Source organism: Prionailurus bengalensis, chromosome A1 (assembly GCF_016509475.1).
Source record: "Prionailurus bengalensis isolate Pbe53 chromosome A1, Fcat_Pben_1.1_paternal_pri, whole genome shotgun sequence".
Lineage (NCBI taxonomy): Eukaryota > Metazoa > Chordata > Mammalia > Carnivora > Felidae > Prionailurus > Prionailurus bengalensis.
In genome coordinates, this window is record NC_057343.1 from 102,015,520 (window position 1) to 102,039,417 (window position 23,898).

At 38.6% G+C, this 23,898-nt stretch overlaps 1 protein-coding gene across 4 annotated transcripts in view; it reads right to left on the reverse strand.

Moving 5' to 3' along the window:
• Positions 1-208: 208 nt before the first annotated feature.
• The window catches only part of CEP120 (centrosomal protein 120), an 81,105-nt gene continuing 57,415 nt past the window's right edge, over positions 209-23,898 (reverse strand). For 2 of the 4 annotated variants that reach the window (XM_043586325.1, XM_043586335.1), the window contains exons 20-21: positions 11,165-11,310; positions 5,570-7,411 (exon numbers count right to left, since the gene is read on the reverse strand). In XM_043586325.1, coding sequence (XP_043442260.1) covers positions 7,177-7,411; positions 11,165-11,310 — 381 coding nt within the window. In that variant the 3' untranslated portion in view covers positions 5,570-7,176. Of the gene's footprint in view, positions 823-5,569; positions 7,412-11,164; positions 11,311-23,898 lie in introns of those variants that run through there. The other 2 variants (XM_043586343.1, XM_043586352.1) reach the window with 2 other exon arrangements.

Sequence of the window (23,898 nt, forward strand, 5' to 3'; positions counted from 1 at the left end):
TTGAAGATCTGCTATTTGAGCAAATTTCAAGTATACAGTAGAGTATTAACCATCTGTTTTTTTCACATAGTTCCCTCTGAAGTTTCAATGTGACTAGCAGCTAAGCGGATGTAGTTTGACTAAACTGAGCATGTATTTCGAACAACTCTGATATTACCCTTGGTATCCAAATACTCTTAATCTGAGAAAAGTCCCTTTTGCCATAAAATCAATAAGCATTAGTAGAGCTTTTATTAATAATCCTGTGATTGGAAGTTTTGGTTAACTTCACTAGCCAGGATGCAGAGTCATCATAGGAAAGGCTGAATAGTGAGTGCAGACAAGGCTCAAGAACATAATGCAGAACTGGTCTTCTGTCCGTTCTTGGCTGTTGATTGGTAAAGGGAATAGAGGCCCACTGTCCCCTCCACGGTTCATGAATACCCATGAAAGGTCTAATCTCTGAGATAGAACAGGAAGAACAATGTTAGGAATTTATATGTAACTGAATAGAGTATTATACTAAACGAAGGATTCCCAGTTTACAAATGCCTATGTAAACGTAATAATGTACAGATACACAAATATAAGAAAATATAAATATACATAATCACGATGACTACCTCAGTTCATCTGATCTCAGTAGAAGGCGCAGATTATTCTCTTTGGTAGAAGGACACGCCACCGGGACTTGCTCAGCTCATACGCACCCTGAAGGCAGTGGCACGGACACGGCAAATTTCACGTGGGGCTTCAGGCAACAACAGACTAGGCTGCCATTTGCTCCTCCTGCGTCTGTGCGTCTGCGTCTGTGTGTTGGATTCCAGACATCTCCCTGTAGATCTGGACAAGGACACTGAGGTTCAAATGAATAAAAGAGCCAGCAGAACCACTGGCCACCTTGTAGACCTGAGAACGAACAAAGGTCGACCCAAGGACAAAATTGGGGCATGAACTTCTTTCTGCTCTTTCTCCTTCTCCTCTCTTTTCCTTTTTGTGGATTTTTAAAAGAACCTTTTAAAGACACATTTTGGGTGTCCTTTGTTCCTGGTAAACACGCACATGCAGAGAGATAACGGAGAGGAGTGTGCGTTGACAATGGATTGACGGAAGGCCGAAACTGGGCTGGCAAATATAATTTTTATTGGCAAAAGTCTGTGGTCTAAAGCACTTCTGAAGACTATTTATAAAAAGATTTCCCATTTGGTACCTTTAAAAACATTTTTTTTTAATGTTTATTCATTTTTGAGAGTGGGGGCAGAGAGAGAGAGAGAGAGAGAGAGAGAGAGAGAGATACAGAACCTGAAGCAGACTCTAGGCTCTGAGCTGTCAGCACAATGCCAAACGCAGGGCTGAAACCCACAGACTGTGAGATCATGACCTGAGCCAAAGTTGGACACTTAACCGACTGAGCCACCCAGGAGCCCCACCCATTCGGTACCTTTATTTTCTTTGGGGACATTTTACAAATTTCAGTTAGTTACCTAAATAAACTTGTGTCAGAGACCAAGAGAAGACCATTAATCTCATCTGCCAACAATGAAGCTAAGCCAGGAACTGAAATTTCCTTCCTCAGGCAACAGTCAGGTGAAGACACCAGTCTGCAACCCTATCTCATCCAATCTAAACAGCATGACTGAAGAGAGATACTCAATATTCATGCCTCACATTCTTGATTTGACAGTCTGTCTTCTTCAGGGCATCCCATTTTGCACCGAATCTGAACTGAACTCAGGTAACAGAATAACGGTCTTGTTCGAAATCCCAAAGTTCTCTCAAGAAAACAGATGGAAATGGTAGGGGCCACGTGTTGATTTTTCACATGACGGAAAGAAGTCCTACAGCTGGAACTACTCGTTCTTTAAAGCTCTGAATCCTATTCAGTCTACTCGCTAATAGAAGAATTTGCTGAAGAAGAGCTTAAAATACTGCAAACCTACCAGGCTCAGACTCCTCAGTATGGGGTTGGCATTCACAGAAATTTATAGTAATGCCAAAGTTAAGATTTTGCAGCAATATTTCTTTTTCTCTGGCCAAGTTTTAATATAAAATGTTGAGGAAAACTCAGCATTCATCCACTGTGTCTGCATGCTTTCGACCAGTTAACATGTTAATCAAGAAAAGGATTGTGCTGTCCAACTATTAGTTTACTTGGAAAAGAAAAAATATTTGTCTATGAATTTGTGGATGAAATGTTTCCAAAAAGAAATTATAAATGGGCCTTATTTTAGTTCTCTCCTGTTATGAATGACAGGTTTAACATTCCTAGAAACCTTAAGAATATAATGACTACATCTTTAAAAGCCCCTAGGGATCCCTGTGCATTAACGTATCAGTCAGTAAATTATTATCTATAAATTAATCTTTCTAAGCAGATTTCTACCCCCCTTTAATTTGAAAGCTAAACTTGTGCGTCTCCACTTGAGCAACTTCATATCTGAAGAGCCTACATCTGTAAAAACATTTCTAATGAAAACACGAGGACAACCCCAGAGAAGCAAATAAAGTGAGATTTAAGTATATAGCAGCCTTCTTACAGTTACATTCCTAACAACAGTGGATTCGAACTTGATGCCAGATAGAGGCTATATAATACCATCAGTATTATATTCTTTTGGTTTCAGTGAGAAATTTAAGTGCTTACACCACCCTGTCTGACTGTCCCATTTACACCAAGATAGAGGAGTCACGGCTCGGTTTCCCGAATCACGGAAGCCGAGGGAAGCAGAGAGGAGGAAGCAGAAGGACTGCTCTCGAGCAGGGAGCAGTAAAGGGAAGGCTGGAAAGTCTGGGCTCCAATGCCGATGGTACAGTTGCCAAAACACAAGTATCAAAGACGGACTTCAATTTGCACATTCTGCCGTAAGAACAATTATTCAACCAGACTTTATTCAGCACTCACACACAAATTACTTCATCAGTTGGTAAGCCCAACCAGTAATAAGACTACTAAGCCTAATTTAGGCAACTAGAAATCCGCTGTGAAAGGTTCTCTCTCCAATTTGTTACGTCCGTGGTCTGGGCTCTCTGCAAAATGAGACGCCAGTGTTGTTTTGTCTGGTTTTCTCTTGTTGTTGTTGTTGTTGTTTTTTTTTTAAGACAAGACATTAATTTTATAAAACATGAACATAATACAAGTTTCAAGGATCCTTCAATTTACCTTTGGAAGTCAAAATGGAAACGCAGTCATTAATTTCATTAATTTTCACTCCGGATTTTGTTAAGAAAGGTGCAACAGGCATCTAACGGTGCACGCGATCAGAGAATGAGAAGACAGGATCTTCAAGGATGGCTTGATGGGCAACTCACGTGTAGAAAATGTTCAGCATAACAACACTGGGTAGACAGATCGGAGGCAAACTTTACAGTTTTTAAACATTTTTTATAAAGATGTTTTTAAGTTTATTTATTTTGGGAGCGAGAGACAGCACATGCATGCGAGCGGGAAACGGGCAGAGAGAATCCCAAGCAGGCTCTGCAGTGTCAGCACAGAGCCTGACATGGGGCTCGATCTCAGGAACAGTGAGAACCTGATCTGAACTGAAATCAAGAGTCAGATGCTTAACTGACTGAGCCACCCAGGAGCCCCTCACCTTTCACTATTATTATTATTCATGACTGCTTTGGTAGGTGACTGATAGTAAGAGCTGAGCTGTCTTCATTGACTGACAAATGTTACACCCTTATTTTGGCCTTCTGCCTATTATCGTTTAATACAACACCTGATAAAATGTTGTATACCATAGGAACTGGGTATAAAAAATTCCTCGGGTTTTCCAGTATATCCAGTTTTTTTTTTTTTTTTTAATTTTTTTTTTCAACGTTTATTTATTTTTGGGACAGAGAGAGACAGAGCATGAACGGGGGAGGGGCAGAGAGAGAGGGAGACACAGAATCGGAAACAGGCTCCAGGCTCTGAGCCATCAGCCCAGAGCCTGACGCGGGGCTCGAACTCACGGACCGCGAGATCGTGACCTGGCTGAAGACGGACACTTAACCGACTGCGCCACCCAGGCGCCCCAAGTATATCCAGTTTTAAATACCAACCTTGGGGGGGGACACCTGGGTGGCTCAGTCAGTTAAGCGTCCGACTTCAGCTCAGGTCACGATCTCGTGGTTCGTGAGTTAGGGCTCTACCTCGGGCTCTGTGCTGACAGCTCAGAGCCTGGAACCTGCTTCAGATTCTCTCTGCCCCTCCTCCACTCACACTCTGTGTCTCTCTCGAAAATAAACAAACATTAAAAAAAAAATTTTTTTTTAATACCAACTTTGGGACTTGATACATGAAATGTCCCCAAGAGTCAACTCCACAGTGACAGAAGGTACAGTAGCGGCTGCCAGGAACTGGGCAGAGGGGAGAATGGCAAAGAACTTGCTCATGCATATGGGGTTTCTTGTGAGGATAACGAAATGTTTTAGAATTAGTGTTTGTTGCACAACTGTGTGAATATAATAATCACTGAATTGTATACTTTACACTGGTGAATTTCAGGAGTGCCTGGCTGGCTCAGTCGGTTGAGGGATGGCCTCTTGATTTCGGCTCAAGGCATGATCCCAGGGTCAGGGACTGAGCCCTACATCCAGCTCTGGGCGGAATGTGGAACCTGTTTGAGATTCTCTCTCTCTCTCTCTCTCTCTCTCTCTCTCTCTCTCTCTCTCGCCCTCTCTCTCGCCCTCTTCCCTGCTCATGTGCACTCTCTAAAATAAAAACCACAGTGATTTTATGGTTGTGAATTATACCAGTAAGAAAAAAAAAACAAAAAAACAATCAAGTTAGCTATTCAGTCAAGCTGGACACAGTGATAGCAAGAGGCCAAATTTTAAAATTCCACACAGAGCTACCAGCGGACCCCTTTTCAGACCAGAACAGGCAATGTGTTGTGGAAACTGAGAGATGAGATTCAGGCCGGGCAGTCGCTGGACACAGTAGTAAGTGGGCCACAAAAGTCATGTGGTCACAGGAGACTGTTGTCTTCTCAAGTTGTCTGTGCAGTGCCTTGATACATCGTTCGATCCTACTCAGACTCCCACATCTGCCGGCACATCAGGAAGCGAGGTCTACACAGAAATGACCGGGCTACGCTGGGAAGGGAACTCTGCACGCTTACACGGATGGGGCACTGCATCCACCTGGGAGACGTGACCCACCCTTCCCGTGCCCGATAGGCTGGCCTCAGACGGGGAAACTAGACTCTCTCCATGTAGAGGGACCACGAACACTTAAGGTCAATTTTATTTCACCCTAAAATATTGGATGGAAGGGCTGCCACTGGGTGCAGTAATGAGAAACGTGTTCGCCAATCCCCACATATTTATCTACTGTGGTTATACTCCCAGTCCAGACACTGATGCTAACTCAGTAAGGCGACCGGTGTTAACACATTCACGGACACTTACATATGAAATGGCTGTCGCTCAAGGACTCCAGAAAAGGAGTTTCAGATGTTCCCAATTTTAAGAGACAGAAAAGCATCCGTGATGTAAGCATTTAAAAACCAAAAACACAAAGTGACTCGACGGGGAGTACCGAGTGCTTGCCGACCCTGTGCCGGAACAACAGTAACAGACTGCTCGGGATCTCCAAGAGACATCGGATTATGACTTTTATTTGTTAAGTGACAGAGCCAGAGGACGGCTTTACAGAAGGCGAAGTGAACCACACACCAGATGAGAAAAGTCCTTTTGTTTCTTTAAATCTGAAGCCCCCTCTAGTGTCTGAAAACAGTCACACGCAGCACACAAAGCAGGTGAAGGCACAGTCACAATATTTTACCAGAGACCTTCCGAAATAACAACACTCCTGTTCCATTCGTGGGGCATGAGTTAAAGAGAGAAAGGTTTAACCATAATATTTCCGATTCCTGCTGTGATTCACCTAGTCCGTATTCTCTCACTCAGAAATTTCTTTCTCTGTTTTTTTACTGCTGGGTTGTTTTTAGAAGATGAATACTTTGTTATTAAGGAAACAAAATGAAACCTATAATGTGTGTTGGGGCTTTGCTTTTCCAAAAAATACACCCCCTTGAAAACAATGGAAAATTATTTTCATGTTTCCCAACAGCCTGTTCTGCTTTTATGGAAGTTCTCGGTAAATGTTACCTATTTCCTGAAGTACACTTAAATTTATTGTATTTGGGCATCAGGAAATTTTAAACAGCATGTATCTTAAGACTCACATAATCTGTGAATCTGCTAACCAGCCTTTTCGGTACCCTGTAAAAGGAGGTAGAAAGTGTTGCTCTGAGGACAGATGTTGGCCACGAAGAAGACGTTGTATAGGAATTCTCAGAAGCTTCTATAGACAGGGCACTACATAAATCCAATGACTTCATCTCGTGTACTTTAAAAAGACTGATTAAGATTAGGGGGAGTAAAAAAATAGCCATTTTTCACTCCTCCTTTCTCAGCACGGGCCTTTGTGTCTGTTTGCCTGTTACATTAGAGGGTTTGGGTTAACAACGAGCTTCAGTGTTACTGGAAGATAAAAAAAATCCCTCTTTTCAAGAAAAGGAAACAATACAATCTTGAGCAGGAGATGGGCAGAGAAGACCTTTTAAAGCTAGTACTGTCATCTTCCTGCAAGATAATAGCACACGGAAAATTTGGAAATTCAATACTTGCTGAAACAAGTTTGCTCTGTATGAATTTTATTTACACAAATGACTGTTTTTGTCATTCAGTGTGTGTTATGGCTTCTCTGCATCGATCCTGTTTTCTGTTGTCAAACCTGTCCTTGGCAAATAGTTACAAGTTAAAAACACAGGCCATCTAACATGAGTTAAATAAAATTGGAGAGATCTCTATATTCAAATGAACAGGACACGGCTTTTTTTAAAGTGCAACATAGACTCTTTTGGCTCAACATGAAAAATTAGGTAACTGGAAACTACCATAGTCGTTTCTCTAAAAACAAATCTCATGAAAAGCTGTTCTGAAAGTTAGCCATGAAATCATAAATTATGGGAAATAATGAAAAGTCATTTAAAGTGAGTGTATAAAATGCAATGACAAAACCAGGGTGGGAGAGGTAGCATAAGGTAAATAAAATCAAATAAATACTGTACAATAACATACAAAATTCTCCTTGTAAAAAATTGAAAATAGGTTTTTAAAACATCCATTTTCTCTTCTTTTGAGAGTTTGACAATGAAATTAAAATTTAAGCCTGGAGTCTCTGTAAAGATTTTCCAAATGTTATTAATTACTGGCATTGTGTTTTGCCAAAACCTCTCTGATCTGTCGGTCTAGTTCGCTTATTATTCGATCCTCGTGATTATACACACCCGTCCGCATCAAAGTATCCCTTTCTTCTATGAGTCGAGTCAAATAATCATCCAAGCCTTCTTCCAATGGGTTGCCACGTGGGCTGTCCATTTTTCCACTTGCAATCTCTCTGGAATCCTGGTACTGTTTTTGTTCTTGTTGCCTTAACCTGAGAAGTCAAGAACCAATACCGCTCTAGCAGGCAGCAAATACCATGTTGGGTTCTGATTTTTTTGTTAACAACCCCGTTTTAAAAAATGACTTAATGGTAAATTATGTCTGTAGTAGGATTTTCAGGAAGACGACAAAAACCAGCATTCGACTTGGCTAGCCAGAGTAAACATACTCTTCAGAGACAGTTTTGAAAACAATATTTGTTTTTCTAATAATGAAATACATAAAAACTGTAGACGTTCTGGAAATGTGCAAAAAAAGAAAATGAAATCATTATGATCTTCCTTTAGACAACCCATCCAAGTAATAATTTTCTATGAAAAAGTCATGTGTATTTTAAATATTTTTCTAAAACATTGACGATAGTATACAGGCAAAGCTGTCTATGATTTTTTTTCACTTCCTAATATAACAAAAGTTTTCTTACATCTCTAAGGGTGCTTCTACAGGGCTCCCCAACACTCCATCATTTGCATGTACCGTTACTTAATCATCCTTTATTGCTGATATTTAGGTTGTGGTTAAACCTTTGTTGTTGTTTTGAACAGAATTTCTTTCTCCATTCATTCCACAAATGTACCAAACAGTACTAGGTTTTGGGGATACTACAGTGAATTGTGAAGAAAACTTTCCATTATGGAGCTGAGGTCACTGAGCATTTGTAGAAAGTGAAACTGTACAGATGTGAATGCCTGGTTCAGAGGGCATGTACATTTGAAGACTCTGTTTGCCAAGTCTTCACATTATGTTTGTGATGCCTCATCCAGGAGACAGAGAATGGAGCAGGTATCAGACTGGAATCTGGGTACTTCCGATGGAATACTGTTAACCACACTGCCTTGTAAATGTCATATACTTAGTATACTTACTATGTGATAGTGATACCAAGTTTGGACAAGGCATATGTTTTGTTTTAATTGAGAATATACCATTAAGAGAGAACCTCATATTCCTCTAGCAAGTAGCTATAAAAATGTTTTCATTTGCAACTAAACTTTGTTGTTATAAATAAGAAGGATGAAGCAGTTAAGTCTGAGCCCTGGCTTCTGCATGGTCTTTAGAGGAACCATGCCAATGAGAACCAAATCCAGTTGTGAATTGACAGAGTTGGGGAGATGCAGTGAGGAGAGTCCTGGTCTCACAGACAAGGAGGACTGAGCCCCGAGAAAGGGTGCAGGACTCTTGACAGCATACACTTTGGTTTGTTCAAAGTGTATGAACAAGATTCCCCACAAACGAACAGGAAACTGAAGTCTACAGTCCAAGAAGGATACCAAACATCTCCATCTGTTGTGAGAGAGGAAGCCTAAGTAGTGAAAGCATTGTGGTTTGGGACAGGGGTGGAAATCAAATGGTTAATGGAAAAATGGTACAAATTAGAGCAATTCGTATGGATGCCGCCCCTGTTGTGATTTTTATAGTTCTCTTGGAGAAAGGGGTCCTCTGTGCAAACTAATGACATATGACATCAAACTATGTATTAGAAACTCCAACCATTTTCATGTCCATCTGTTTATGCATGAAAGATAAATGGAATTTTTATACAAGTGATAGATTATCCCTACTGCATCTTGACTAAAATGCAAATCACCCATCAGGCTCACAGTAGATCTTTAGAACCTTATAGCTGAAAAAGTCCATAAAGTTGTCAAAGGACACTCTACATCCCTGACAAACACTGTGTCTGGCCTCCACCTGCACGTTTCTATCACTAGGAACCTACTGCTTTGTACAACTGCTCTGTTAGAGTTCTTTCTTACAAAGAACTTAGTGTCCAGGCTTCTCCTTTCCAACAGCTGGCTATGATTCTGCTCAGGAAGGGCACCGACTTCTCTTTAGCTCGGTAGCCCTCCAGCTACTTGAAGACAGCTGTCTAATACTCTGCCCTAGAGTTCTCAAGTTCAATATACCTCACTCTCCTAACCACCTTTTAGGTCACATTCCATCGGAAGCCCTCAAGGTAGGTGACTGACTTGAAAACGTGTTGCACGTGGGTAAGAACACACCAGGTGTGGTTTTACCAGTGCTGAGTAACTGAACATGTCTATCCATGTCCCTAACTGCAGTGGCACTTTGACAGCCAAGTCACACGGTTACTAGTGGCCACTCAAATCCTCCCTGGCTTCCTCACATCAACCGTTTTATTATGTCCTGCCCATCACTTAAGAGGTTTTTCTTATAAGGACTCTGCTTGTGTTTCTAATCTACTTATTGGTTTAAGTTCTCTCTAAATCCTAATTTCTTGAGATTAATAATCTTAATATCTTATTAATAAGATTTAATTTTGCATGACCTACAAATTTGATACCAAATGGCTATCTTCAGCCAACAGAATCGTGCTTAGTAAGTAGCAGAGGCTTAATATAGAGTGGCCTAGAACCAAAACATGCACTAGATGCGTATGGCAGCAAAATGCTGGAAGGCGAGGATCATGTTACTTACTAATTTGTAACATCTTCCACGTTTACAATACAGTGGCCACCAAATATGTGATTAAAAACGAAAATCTGAAAATGGAGCCTGCAGCATGGCACAACAGACCTTAACCTTTTCCAACTGATATTTATGTATAAATATCTAAGTGTAGTTGTTTAATTCAGCTCTGAACCCACCTAATAGAGTGACTGCATCTGTCAAATGTATGTGCTGTGGACCGAATTTTGTGTCCCTCAAAGTTAATATGCTGAAGCTCTCATCCTTAATGTGATGGTATTTGGGGAAAGGGTCTTCGGGAGATGAGTAGGTTTAGATGAGAGCATAAGGGTGGGGATCTCATGCTGGGATTCCTGCTCATAGCAGACAAGACACTAGAGACAGTGGGAGGACACAGTGTGAAGCAGCTATGTACAAGCCAGAGAGTCCTCACCACAAACTCAACATGCTGGTCCCCTGATCTGGAACTTTGAGCCTCTAGCACTGTGAGAAAGAAATTTCTGTTGTTGAAGCCACCCAGTGTACAGATGGCAGCCCAAGCTAAGACGGTTTGCTGTGCTGAAATGAAAATACTAGTATCTTGATCAACTAACTTAAAAAGTCTTCCCCCAAAGTCCGTAATTTGTTCTTATGCTGCTTTCTAATGATGGCTTTTCTGACATGCAACACTGCTGAAATCGTAACTCAGATGAACATGACATTCCAGAGAAGTCCAGTGGTGAACAGTAATTAAAAACACAGCCACAGAATCACATGTGAACCCTGCTGGCTCCATGATTTACTAGCTATGTGACCTTGGAAAGGGTACTTAAATCTCTAATCAGCAGGTTCCTCGTCTGTAAATGGGGATGATATCTTCCTCACAAAGCTGCTTTCAAGATTTAAAAAAAAAAAAAATTAGCCAAGAAAGCATTTATAAAAGCTCCTGGCCTATAGTAAGGGCTCAATAAGTAAGGGCAATTTTATTATTTATATTAATAATACAACTAGATTTGAAGTGTCTTACTTTTATGTTATTAAAAATTCAGTGTAATCAATTACCTTGAAATAGTAGCGAGAATCCTACAGCAGTCACACAAAAATAAAATTTAAAGGATTAACGCTATGAATAGGAACAAAAAAGCTACATACACCTACATTTATGGCAAAAAATAGCATAATGGTCCTTAGTGTAGATTTTCTATTTTGCTAGTCCACTACATTTTTCTTAAAGCTCTGACATTGTACTTTCCTTGGACCAATAGCCAATTAAAGGTTCTCCTACTGGAACTTGCATTGGTGTCTGGAAAAAAAGGGAACTTTTTGGTTATTATACCTGTTTAATTCATTCCTTATATCCAACAATTCTTGTCTCTCCGTCTTGACTGTATCTTTTTCCTCAGCAGCCAGGTAACGTAGTCTCATCTGTTCCAATTCTTCTTGCTGTTTTTTAAGACGAGCCATTTGACTTTCCTGTTCCCGCTCGAAAGAAAAAAACAAGCCAGTACTCTTATGTTAGGAATAAATGTATCTCATAGGACTGTGACTTGTGTTCATAATCCTGTTAGATGACACCCATGATATAGCCATGCTCTCCAACTGTATGAGTCACCTACTATCTGGGAAGGCCCAGGCTCTCTTGAAAGCTCTCACTCGTCTTGTTGTTATAAGCCATAATCATTCATGGCCCAATCAGTGAATTGAGGTTAGATAACCACCATAAGATAACAGAAGATGAAGGAAAGAAAGAGTCTGCTGTCAACATAATGACGTGCCCCAGGGAGCAGTGGTAAAAGCATCTAAGAAATAGTTTAATTATACAAAGATGTACCCTGAAAAATTGAACTAAGTGTCTCTGCACTGGTCACTGATTCTCCTTCAAGCTCAGGTAATAAATAATATGCCTTTCTACTCTTCTCCAAGATCACACAAAAATCTCTGCAGCTAGGATATAAAATTTCTTTAGAATGAATGTCTAACCTTCCACAGAATGGATATCCCATGGTTTACTTAACCACTCTCTCAGGAACAGGCACTTCTGATATCATAAGCACTGCTTCAGTAAAACACTCTATCATCTAACAGAGATGGTTCATGGTCCTTTCTACATATGTTTTGAGGGACAGGTCCTTTTCTTTGGGGTCAGAACCACCAAAGGGGAGAACTGTATCAATAGGTATGTCTTTTTTTTTAACATAAACTTTTTCTGAATAACAATAAACTGCCAAATGGCGAGTGGACATTGTGGTAAAATTTTGCAAAGCAACTCCTCTGTGCAGATTGAGAAACAGAAATTTAAGAGAACCCCAGAAATGCCTCTGTGGCTTCTGCCCAGCCATTAACCACTCATCCTTTCCTCAAGGTAATTACTACCCTAACTTCTAACACCACAAATTACTTTAGACTGCTTTGAACTTCATGTACGTAGAATTGTATATATTTATGTTTGGCTATCTTGAGTTAAAATGGTTTGCACATTCATTTGTATTTGGTATAGCTGATGTCTGCCATTCCTATATACTATTACACAGTCTATTCATTCCACCGTCAAGGGACATTTGGGTTGGTTTGTAATTTCGTTCTATAAAATTGATGTGAACATTATGTATGCCTTTCTACTGGGTTTAGGATTCAACCAGAAGGATACGAAAATTTCAGTATTACTAAGTATTGTCAAATAGCTTTCAAAGTAGTTGGAACTAATTTGTACTTGCCTATGAGTTTTCCAGGGCTCCATATTCTTATCGGCACTTAGTAATTTCTTTTTTTCTTTAAACCATTCTGATAGGTTACATGGTGGTATCTCACTGTGATTTCATTTTGCATTTTTTTTTTCAAAGACTAATGAGGTTGAACATGGTATATTTGTAACGGCGTTCTTTCTTTTTGTGAATTTCCTGTTCAGCCATTTGGCACATTGCTCTACTTGGCTATGCATTTTCCCTTATTGATATATTCATAGTTCCTTATATATACTGAGTAAGTCTTCTGTCAATTATTTAAATATTGCAAATATTTTCCCCTAGTTTTATTTTTTCTTGCCTTTTCATTCCTTTTAGTGGTGTTTTTGACTTAATTTTGACAGAGTCCACATCTGGTCTCATCTTTTTTGGCTGGTGCCTTCTTTTGTCCAACTTAAGTAAATTTTTGCCTGCCTCAATCTTGAAGAGACTCTTTATGAAGATGCTCTCTTATACCATCCTGAAGGTTCATTCAGATCACTAATTCATGTACATATATATGTAATTCATGTACTGGTTTTGAGGATGTGTGAGATCAAGTTTATTTTCTCCCCCTCCCCTACCCTCATATAGAGCTTCAACTGATGTGGCAACATTTACTAAAAAAAAAAATTGCATCTCCCATGGTTTGGCAGTAACAACACTGATATACCACCTCTGTCCATGTATGTAATATATGTATGGGTTTGTTTATGGAATCTCTCACCTGATCTATTTCTCTGCCTTTGCATTCAGTTATATTGCTTTGATGCTGTAACTTTGAAAATACTAATTCTTGATAAGTGATAGTATAAGTCTTCCACCTCTGGCTGTCCTTCAGAATTCTCTTAGCTATTTGGGACTCTGACATTTTTATATAAATCTCTGTTGCTAAAGCTGGAAAAAAGAAAGGCTCCTGGGATCTGCTTACGAGTGTGCTTAATCTACACATCACTTTGGCCAAAAGCATTATATTTACAATACTGATTCTTCAATCAGTGAACAGTTTACCTCTCCAATTATTTAGGCCTTAATTTCATTTAATATTTTATACTTCTCTACAGATGAAGGGTAAGAACTGTCTTAGAATATGCTCCTAGGTATTTCTTGATTTTAGATGTTATAGTAAATGGCAGTTTTTAAATTCTCATTTTCTAATTGGCCCTAGTGTAATTAAAATTGGTAATTATGTACTGAGTTCATTTCAGCAAACTTGCTAAACTCACTTATTAGCTCTAGTATGTCACCTGTAGATACTTTTTGGTTTTCTAAATATAATAGTATCATCTACAAATAATAGTTTTATCTTCTCTTTTCCAACTGATACACCCTTTGTATGTTTTACTCGTTTATTTTCTGAAGGTGTTAACCAACCAACTTTACCTTTATTTAATAAATAAACTCAGTTCAGATGCTTAACACTGTTTATCAATGTTCCTGAGACTGGATGTCCAATTGATTTTGTTCTTATAATATCTTTGTCAGGTTTGGAGATCAAGATTATGCTAGTCTTGTTTTTAAAAAGAGGAATGTTCTGTCTTCCTTCTTTCTGAAACAGTTTAAGTTTAGCGTTAGTTCTAAAACTTACTGAAATTCACATGTGAAGCCATCTGGGTCTAGAGTGTTTGTGTGAAAGTTTTTCATTACAGACTCAATTTCCCTAATAGCTATCCAAAGAATATTTTGTTTCTTCTTATGTCAGTTTTGTAAGTTCTGTATCTAAAGTTCACAAAAAAATTTTAATACCATTCTCCTATCTTTTTAAATGACTGTGGGATCAGAATTCCTGTGTCCCTTTTTTTAAAATTCTTGATATTCTCTTTTTGTCCTTGAACACTCCATGGAGGAGGTCTTTTCAAAGAATTTTTTGCTTTGTTGACTGTGTTATATGCACATTTCCTCCCTATTTCATTAATTTTTACTTATCCCTTCCTTCTAGTTGCCTTAATTTCTTATTCTTTTACTATTTGAACGGGATATTTTGAAAAAAAAAATTTTTTTTTGCTATTTTTTAAGTGCACTCAAGGTTATGAAATTTTCCACTAAGCACAGCTTGAATTAAATCTCATGCCTTGAGGGGGCACCTAGATGGCTCAACTGGCTGAGCATCTGACTCTTTTCTTTAATTAATTAATTAATTTTTTAATTTACATCCAAGGTAGTTAGCATATAGTGCAACAATGATTTCAGGAGTATATTCCTTAACGCCCCTTCCCATTTAGCCCATCCCCCAACCCCTCTAGCAACCCTCTATTTGTTCTCCATATTTAAGAGTTTATGTTTTGTCCCCCTTCCTGTTTTTATATTATTTTTGCTTCCCTTCCTTTATGTTCATCTGTTCTTTGTCTTAAAGCAATATGAGTGAAGTCATATGATATTTGTCTTTCTCTGACTTTCACTTAGCATAATACCCTCAGTTCCATCCATGTAATTGCAAATGGCAAGATTTCATTCTTTTTGATTGCCGAGTAATACTCCATTGTATGTATATATACCACATCTTCTTTATCCATTCATCCATCGATGGACATTTGGGCTCTTTCCATACTTTGGCTATTGTTGATAGTGCTGCTATAAACATGCGGGTTCATGTGTCCCTTCGAAACAGCACACCTGTATCCCATGGATAAATACCTAGTAGTGCAATTGCTGGGTCATAGAGTAGTTCTATTTTTAATTTTTTGAGGAACCTCCATACTGTTTTCCAGAGTGTCTGCAGCAGTTTGCATTCCCACCAATAGTGCAAAAGAGATCCTCTTTCTCTGCATCCTCGCCAACATCTGTTGTTGCCTGGGTTGTCAATGTTAGCCATTTTGACAGGTGTAAGGTGGTATCTCATTGTGGTTTGGATTTGTATTTTCCTGATGATGAGTGATATTGAGCGTTTTTTCATGTGTCTGCTAACTATCTGGATGTCTTCTTTGGAGAAGTGTCTATTTGCCCATGTCTTTTGCCCATTTCTTCACTGGATTGCTTTTTTGGGTGTTGAGTTTGATGTGTTCTTTATGGGTCTTGGATACTAACCCTTTATCAGACAGGTCGTTTCCAAGTATCTTCTCCCATTCTGTCGGTTGGCTTTCAGTTTGCTGATTGTTTCCTTTGCTGTGCAGAAAGCCTTTAATTTTGATGAAGTCCCAATAGTTCATTTTTGCTTTTGTTTCCCTTGCCTCCAAAGACATGGTGAGTAAGACTATGCTGTGGCCCAGGCCGAGGTCAAAGAGGTTTTTACCTGCTTTCTCCTCTATGATTTTGATGCCTTCCTGTCTTACATTTAGGTCTTTCATCCATTTTGAGTTTATTTTTGTGTGTGGTGTAAGAAAGAGACTGTCTTTATTCTATTGGATATTCTTTACGGTTTTGTCACAGATTAGTTTGCCATACCTTTGTGGGTCCATTTCTGGGTTCTCTATTCTGTTCCATTGATCCTAGTGTCTGGTTTTGTGCCAGTACCATACTGTCTTGACAATTACAGCTTTGTAATACAGCTTGAAGTCCGGGATTGAGATTGCCTCCGGTTTTGGTTTTCTTTTTCAAGATTGCTTTGACTGCTCAGAATCTTTTCTGGTTCTATACAAATTTTAGGATTGTTCTAGCTCTGTGAAGAATGCTGGTGTTATTTTGATAGGAATTGCATTGAATATGTGGATTGCTTTGGGGAGTATCAACATTTTAACAATGTTTGTTTTTCCTATGCAGAAGCATGGAGTATTTTTCCTTTTTGTGTGTGTCATCTTCAATTTCTTTCATAAGCTTTCTACAGTTTTCAGTGTATAGATTTTTCACCTCTTTGGTTAGATTTATTCCTAGGTATTTTACGGTTTTTGGTGCAACTGTAAATGGGATTGATTCCTTGATTTCTCTTTTTGCTGCTTCATCGTTGGTGTATAGGAATGCAGTTGATTTCTGGGCATTGATTTTATATCCTGCGACTTTGCTGAATTCATGATCAGTTCTAGTAGCTTTTGGTAGAATCTTTTGGGTTTTCCACTTAGAGTAATATGTCATCTGTGACAAGTGAAAGTTTGACGTCCTCCTGGCTGATTTGGATGCCTTTTATTCCTTTGTGCTGATGAGGCTAAGACTTCCAATACTATGTTGAATAACAGTGGTAAAAGTGGACATCCCTCTTCCTAGGTTAGGTCTAACTTGAGGGGGAAAACTCTGTTTTGGGGATCTCAATGGGGATTGAGGATGGTATTAATGTCCTTTCATATATGGCTTTTATAATCTTGAGATATGATCCTTCTGTCCCTACTTTCTTGAGGGTTTTTACCAAGGGTTTTTTTTGTTTTTATTTATTTTTATTTTTTTTTTTAAGTTTTTATTTATTTTTGAGACAGAGAGAGACAGAGCATGAGCAGGGGAGGGGCAGAGAGAGAGAGGGAGACACAGAATCTGATGCAAGCTCCAGGCTCTGAGCTGTCAGCACAGAGCCTGACACAGGGCTTGAACTCACAGACTGTAAGATCATGACCTGAGCTGAAGTCGGATGCTTAACCAACTGAGCCACCCAGGTGCCCCCAAGGGTTATTATGTTGTATTTTGTCAAGTGCTTTCTCTGCATCTGTTGAGAGGATCATGTGGTTCCTGTCCTTTCTTTTATTGATGTATCACATTGATTGTTTTGCAGATTTCGAACCAACCCTGCATCCCAGGTATAAATCCCACTTGGTCATGGTGGATAATTTTTTTTAATTTATTGTTGGATCTAGTTGGCTAGTATCTCGTTGAGGATTTTTGCATCCACGTTCATCAGGAAAATTGGTCTGTAGTTCTCCTTTTTAGTGGAGTCTTTGTCTGGTTTTGGAACCAAGGTAATGCGGCTTCATAAAATGAGTCTAGAAGTTTTCCTTCCGTTTTTTTGGAACAGCTTCAAGAGAATAGGTAGGTGTTAACTCTTCCTTAAATGTTTGGTAGAATTCCCCTGGAAAGCTATTCGGCCCTGAATTCTTGTTTTTTGGGAGATTTTTGATTACTAATTCGATTTCTTTACTGGTTATGGGTCTGTTCAAATTTTCTATTTCTTCCTGTTTCAGTTTTGGTAGTTTATCTGTTTCTAGGAATTTGTCCATTTCTTCCAGATTGCCCATTTTATTGGCATATAATTGCTCATAATATTCTCTTATTGTTGTGTTTCTGCTGTTTTGGTTATGACCTCTCCTCTTTTGTTCTTGATTTTATTTATTTGGGCCCTTTCCTTTTTCTTTTTGATCAAACTGGCTATGGGTTTATCAGTTTTCTTAATTTTTCCAAAGAACCAGCTCCTGGTTTCATTGATCTGTTCTACTGATTTTTCTTTCTTCTTTTTTTTTTTTTTTTTTTTTTTTTTTTTTTGGTTACGAGAGCATTGATTTCCTCTCTAATCTTTAGTATTTCCTGTCTTCCTCTTCTACTTTCTTTCCAGCTGCTTTCTGGAGGGAGGGGGGTTCCTTCCCATACTCTCCCCCTGCCTCTGTCCTCTCTCCCCAAGCAAAAACAGCTCCCTGCCTTCCACAGCTTCTCTCTCCCCCAGTTCACTTCTCTGTGCCGTGTACCTGGTGCATTCTGTGGTTCAGGTTGTGCAGATTGTTGTGTTAATTCTCAAATCAGTTTTCCCGATGTGCACGATGGTTTAGTTTAGATCTGGCTGCATTTCAGGGATGGGAGACACAAAAAAACCTCCATGCTCTTTCACCATCTTGACCCCTCTCTGAGCATCTGACTTTTGATTTCAGCTCAGGTCATGATCCCAAGGTCATGGGACAGAGCCCTGCATCAGGCTCCATGCTGAGCAGGGAGAATGGTTAGGATTCCATCTCTCACTCTCACTCTCTCTCTCTCTCTCTGCCCCTCTCCCCTGCTCTTGTGTGCTCTCTCTCAAAGAAAAAGAAAAAAAAAAGTATCTCATGTCTTGATAAGCTATATTTTCATTATTTTTTGGTTCAAAATATTTTCTAAATTCACTTGTCTCCAGTTTAGCTATGGGTAATTAGAAGCATACTACTTAATTTTCAATCATTTGAGGATATTCATTATCTTTTCATTAATTTCTAGCTTAATCTCACTCTGGACAGAACACATTCTAAATTACAATCTTCTGAAATTTATTGAGAATGGCTTGACCTAGCACATGAGCAATTTGGCTAAATATTCCATGTATACTAGAAAACGTGTATTTTGGGCTTTTCTGCTAAAATATTCTGTATACTAAGGGTTGTGTTGTCTAAATGTTCTAAATATTTACCAATTCTCTTGTTTGCTCTATCAGTTTCCTGGAGAGTTGTGGTAAAAATCTACATTATGCATTTGTCTATTTTTCATTTAGTTCTATAGATTTTTGCTTTACCTAAATTTGTGGCTGTTGTCAGGTGCATACACGTGTGGAATTGCTGTCATCTTCCAGGTGAACTGACCCTTTTATGATCATGAACATTCTATCTACGGTAATGGCTTTTGCCCCAAAATCTGCTTTGCCTGATAAAACTATTGCTAGATAGGCTTTCCTGTGATGAGTCTTAACATAATATATACTTCTCCCTCTTTTAAATTTATCCATTGTATATCCTTACATTTAAGCTATATGCCTTATGAGTGGTATACTGTTCTTTAGTTTTTCATGCAATACTGGTCTCTAATGACAGTATTTAGTCCATTTATATTTCAAGTCATTGGTGATACATTGGGTTGCAATCTTTATATGTTGGTATTTTGTACTTGTTCTATCTCTTTGGGGTTATTCTCTCTCTCTCTTTTTTTTTTTTTTAGGTTAGTCTAATCCTTTGTCATTCCATTTCCCCTTCTCTATCAGCTTCTCATTCATTTTTACTCTTCATTTACAAATAATAACACAAATCAGTCCTTTGACAACTTCAAATAATGGAACATACTTTGAGCATTTTACCTCTATCCGTCTCTTCTTTTCTACTCTTGTTCTTCTGTTTTTGTCAAGAATTTTAATTCTGTCTATATTTTAAAACCAACAAATATTTTGAGTGTTGCTTTCTACAATCCGTATTTATATTTTAGTCAGACATTTATTTCCGTTGCTGTTTATTCTCCTGTTTTCATTTGGGATCATTTTCCTTCTGAAGAACACCTTGAATTATTTTCTCTTACTTTAGGTTTGCCATGACAAAGTCTTCTAGTTTTTGTCGCTCTGAAAAGTCTTCTGTCACTGTCATTTATGAAGAACATTTTCAGTGGGAAGAGAACCTTAAGTTGGCAGTTCTGTTCTTGCAATACTTTAAGGATGTTATCCTGTGGCTGGAAAGTCATCTGTCAGTCTTATTGCTGCTCCTATGGAAGCTATGTCTCCCTCTAGCCCCATCTTCTTAAGGGTTTCTTTGCTTTTTGGCAACTCCGCTACCATGAACCTAGGTATGGTATACTTGGTATTTATTCCTAGAGTTCATAAACACTCTTGAATCTATGAATTGCTATCTTTTTCACTTTTAGAGAATTCTCATGTAGTATCTCTTCAAATCCTGCTTTCTCTCCCATTCTTTTTCTGAGGGGTTGCTAGAGGCTTCAGGTTTGTCTCCCCCAATACATATAGGTTTCCCTGCTTTCTGAAAGTTGGAAGTAAGCCGTTTGACAGTTAGAAAAAGCTACATTAGTATCGATTTTTGCTAAATCAAGGAGGATTTTGGCTATTCTGAAAACCATTACCATGCAAATGTAGGTCTTCTGTAAGAGCAAAGTGGCCTAAGGCCAACTGTGGGTAAGCTGGGGATGCTCTTTGCTTTGCATCATTTCTGCTTAAGAGAGGTTTCACAGGAACGCTCTACTTTTGGATACCTGGGGAAATGTGTGTTATGAAACCTAATCCCCATTTTGAACTGTTAGGGGATGGGGCCTTTGGGAGGTGATTAGGACATGAAGGTAAGCCCTCCTAAATGGGACTGCTGCCCCTGTAAAAGAGGCCCAGCAGAGCTCCCTGACTCCTCTTCCACGAGGACTTGACAAAAAGGTGGCCTTTTATGAACTGGTGACCGTGCCTACACCCTGATCTTGGCCTTCCAGCCTCCAGAAGTGCGAGAAACCAATTTCTGTGGTTTGTTAGTAAGTCTGTGATATTTTGTTATGGGAGCCCAAAGAGATGAAGACAGGGTCCGTAGTTACACACAAATGGTAGTCAATCTCATATCCTCTATCTCAGGGGTCACTCATGTTGTTTGCTATTTTTTCCATCCTCTTTTTCCCCCTCTGTTTCAGCTTAGATGCTTTTTACTGACTTGACTTCACACATCTTTGGTTCTGCTGCATCCAATCTGCTGTTAACTCATCTTTTACATTCTTACATTTCACTTAAAATATTTCTCAGTTCCACAATTTCTACATTATTCAAAATACTCTAATTCTTCATTCCATTTCTCCATCATATCACCTTTGTTCTAGAACACAGTAATAGCAGTTATTTCAAACTTGGCATCTGGTGACTCTAAAATCTGGATTACCTGTTGACTTCTATTGAGCAAAGGGCATTAACAGGCATTCCTTAGTGAAGAAAGACAAGTGGTTGATATGCAAAAGAAAAGCTGCTCCAAGTAAGTCATCAGGGATAGGAAAACTGAAGCCACAAAGTGACACTATTTCAAACCCACCAAACTGGAAAAAATTAACACATGTGATAATAGCCAAGTGTTGGACATCATATGAAGAATAACAGTTACACACCACTCTTGGGAACTCAAGAGTCGTACAAGCACTTTGGAAAGTAATTTTGCCCTATTTAGCAAAGCATTAGAAAGCAGCGACCCCTATTACCAGAAACTCTACTTTTTGATATAAATACTAGAGAAACTCGGACAAATTCAAAACTTTTCAGTGTTGTCTTGTTCTAAGTTAACGGAAAAAGCCATTGAAAAAGGACTGGGTAAAATGTGCTATGTTCATCTGTTTGTTTTATAAAGCAATAAAAATGAACTATAGCTACTTGCCTCAACATAGCTAAATCTCAAAACCAATTTTGAGTCATACAAGGCGGACAAGAGAATGATTCAAAGGCAATGAGTCCATCTACATAAAGTTTAAAACCACACAAACGTAAAGAAAAGCAAAGGGAGAATAAATACCAAATTTAGGCAAGTAGTTACCTCTGGAGAGGATGCAGTTGAGCAAAGGCACAGAAGGCTTCCAGAACACTGATAATGTGCTCTGGTTCTTAAAATAGAAGTGGGGGGGGGGGGGCGGGGGCGGGTAGGGTGCATAACCATCTTCTTTTTCTTTGCCTCTTTGGACTGTTAGGATCTATTTCTTTTAAAAAGCAACTTAAATTAAGAAAGAAAGGAAAAGAAAGCTCGGCAAAAACAGACCCAGTTGTTACCTCTGGCTGGTGATTTTTATTTTCTGTGTTATGCAGTGCTGCAAAGTTTGTCTTTGTTTACAATAAGCAAGCATAATTACAAGCAGAAAAAAATAATAAAAGCCAATTAGGTTAAGTTAGGTTACTTTGTAAAATTGTAATTTTATAAGACTTGAAACATCCTAGTTCTAAAACACAGAAGACAAGCCTTTAAATGCCTTGAATTTTTCATCACATATATGGCATTAATACTGATCACACACGCACACACAAAAATTAGAGGTTACAGAAAGAAATCCTCTCTGCTGCCAGGTGCTCTGGGTTAAAGACTCCTCAATCAAGTGAGTATAATCTTTATTTTGCCTGAGCTGCCTATAAATCCAGAGAGGAGATGTAAACATGCATACACTAGACTAAACAGCGGCTAAAAAGTGGCCACTACTTACTCTCCCGCTCACACATACCATGTAAGTCTGTGGGAAAAACTTACAACTAAACTAAGGAACTCAAGTCAAGTTTTCTGAAAATAACCCAGAGCTGACAAGTCAGTAGGAGGGCCTGGATGGTTTCAAGACACAGTTTTTAACCAAGACTTGGACCTCCAACTGTTTTCTTAAACAAAGATTTACATCCCATCCTTGGCTAAATTACTTATAAATTAATCAAATTAATTACCCTGAGTGGATAAGCAGGAGACTGGACAAGATAGTGCTGATGTCAGCCAATGAAGCCTGTGTTGTTTTAACTAAATATATCAGAGCTTAGTTTTAAACAGATCTACTGTGCACAAATATGGTAAGGGACCCACATCCTACCCAAAATCTTAGTTCTGTTTCCTGTCTTGGGAACAAGCGGACCTAGTTTCAATTTATCTCACATAATGAAAATGTTAAATTTTCTACCCGAACAAATTCATACCTCTTAATGATTTATTTTTCAAAAGGAGTAGCTTTTATTCAACCTACACAATTGTTTTCTAAGGTGATGAGAAATATTTTTAAACAAACATTTTTTAGAAAAAAAAATTAAAGTGACAATCTTGAGTGTCAAACAATGAAACCTTTGGTTTAAAAATATTTCTGTAGTGTATCTTCATGGAGACTGGGGGTGGGGCGGAAACAACTAAATTTCCCCTTACATGTCTCACTATCAGAATTCTTTCAGATATGTGCTATACATTGTACCAAAGATATCAAATCCAGAATGTCTGGGTATCATTTCCTTGTTTTGTAAGTTAGGACCCATTTATGTTTATTTGTTTGTTTGTTTGTTTTTTATAGCTGTTACTTCCCCAAGTTAGCAAAGAACAACAACAACAAATTTACAGCTTGGAAACGCAGGCTTTTGGGAATTAGACGATTTTTTTTCCCCCTAAATCATTAGAAGAGTATGTGTTTTTTTTTTTTTTTTTTTTTTAATTCACAAATTGACTGTACTGGGTCACCTTTGAGTAATGGAAATCTGTTTAAACATTCTTTTGGCAATAGGCACCCAGCATTAGATCTTATTTCCAAGCTTTACCAGCTGGGTTTTGTCATTAACATTTATTAACAATCTAAGATATGGCTTTCCCCATCTAATCCGTACTACACAAATGTTTTGTATGGCCCTCTAGAGGATTTTGCTGTGACAAATTACTGGCAGAGATTATAGCCCCGTGGCTATTCACCAGAGGCAATGTAAAATTAACATGGTACTAATCCAATTTAAACAAGAAGTTGCACAAACAATCCTCTGAACAAAAGCAGATAGAGGATTCCAATTTTATATTCAAACACAATAAATGTGTTTTTAATAAAAAGTTCTAGAAAAATATGGTACTTTCACACATATGAATTGTGCCTATTTGATGAAGCTATTAATTTTAACCCTATAAGAACAGTTAGTGGCAGAGCACAATTTGGGATGGTCATGGCAAAGGCTTATATTTGCTCTTCAAGTACCAAACCTCCAATGTCGTCTGTGGAACATCAGTGATTCCTAGTGACCTAAAGGTTGTTTACAGTGTTGTTTCCAAAGCAGAAAGTTAGTGGTATAAGGAACAGAATTAGTCTCGAGGAAGATTAC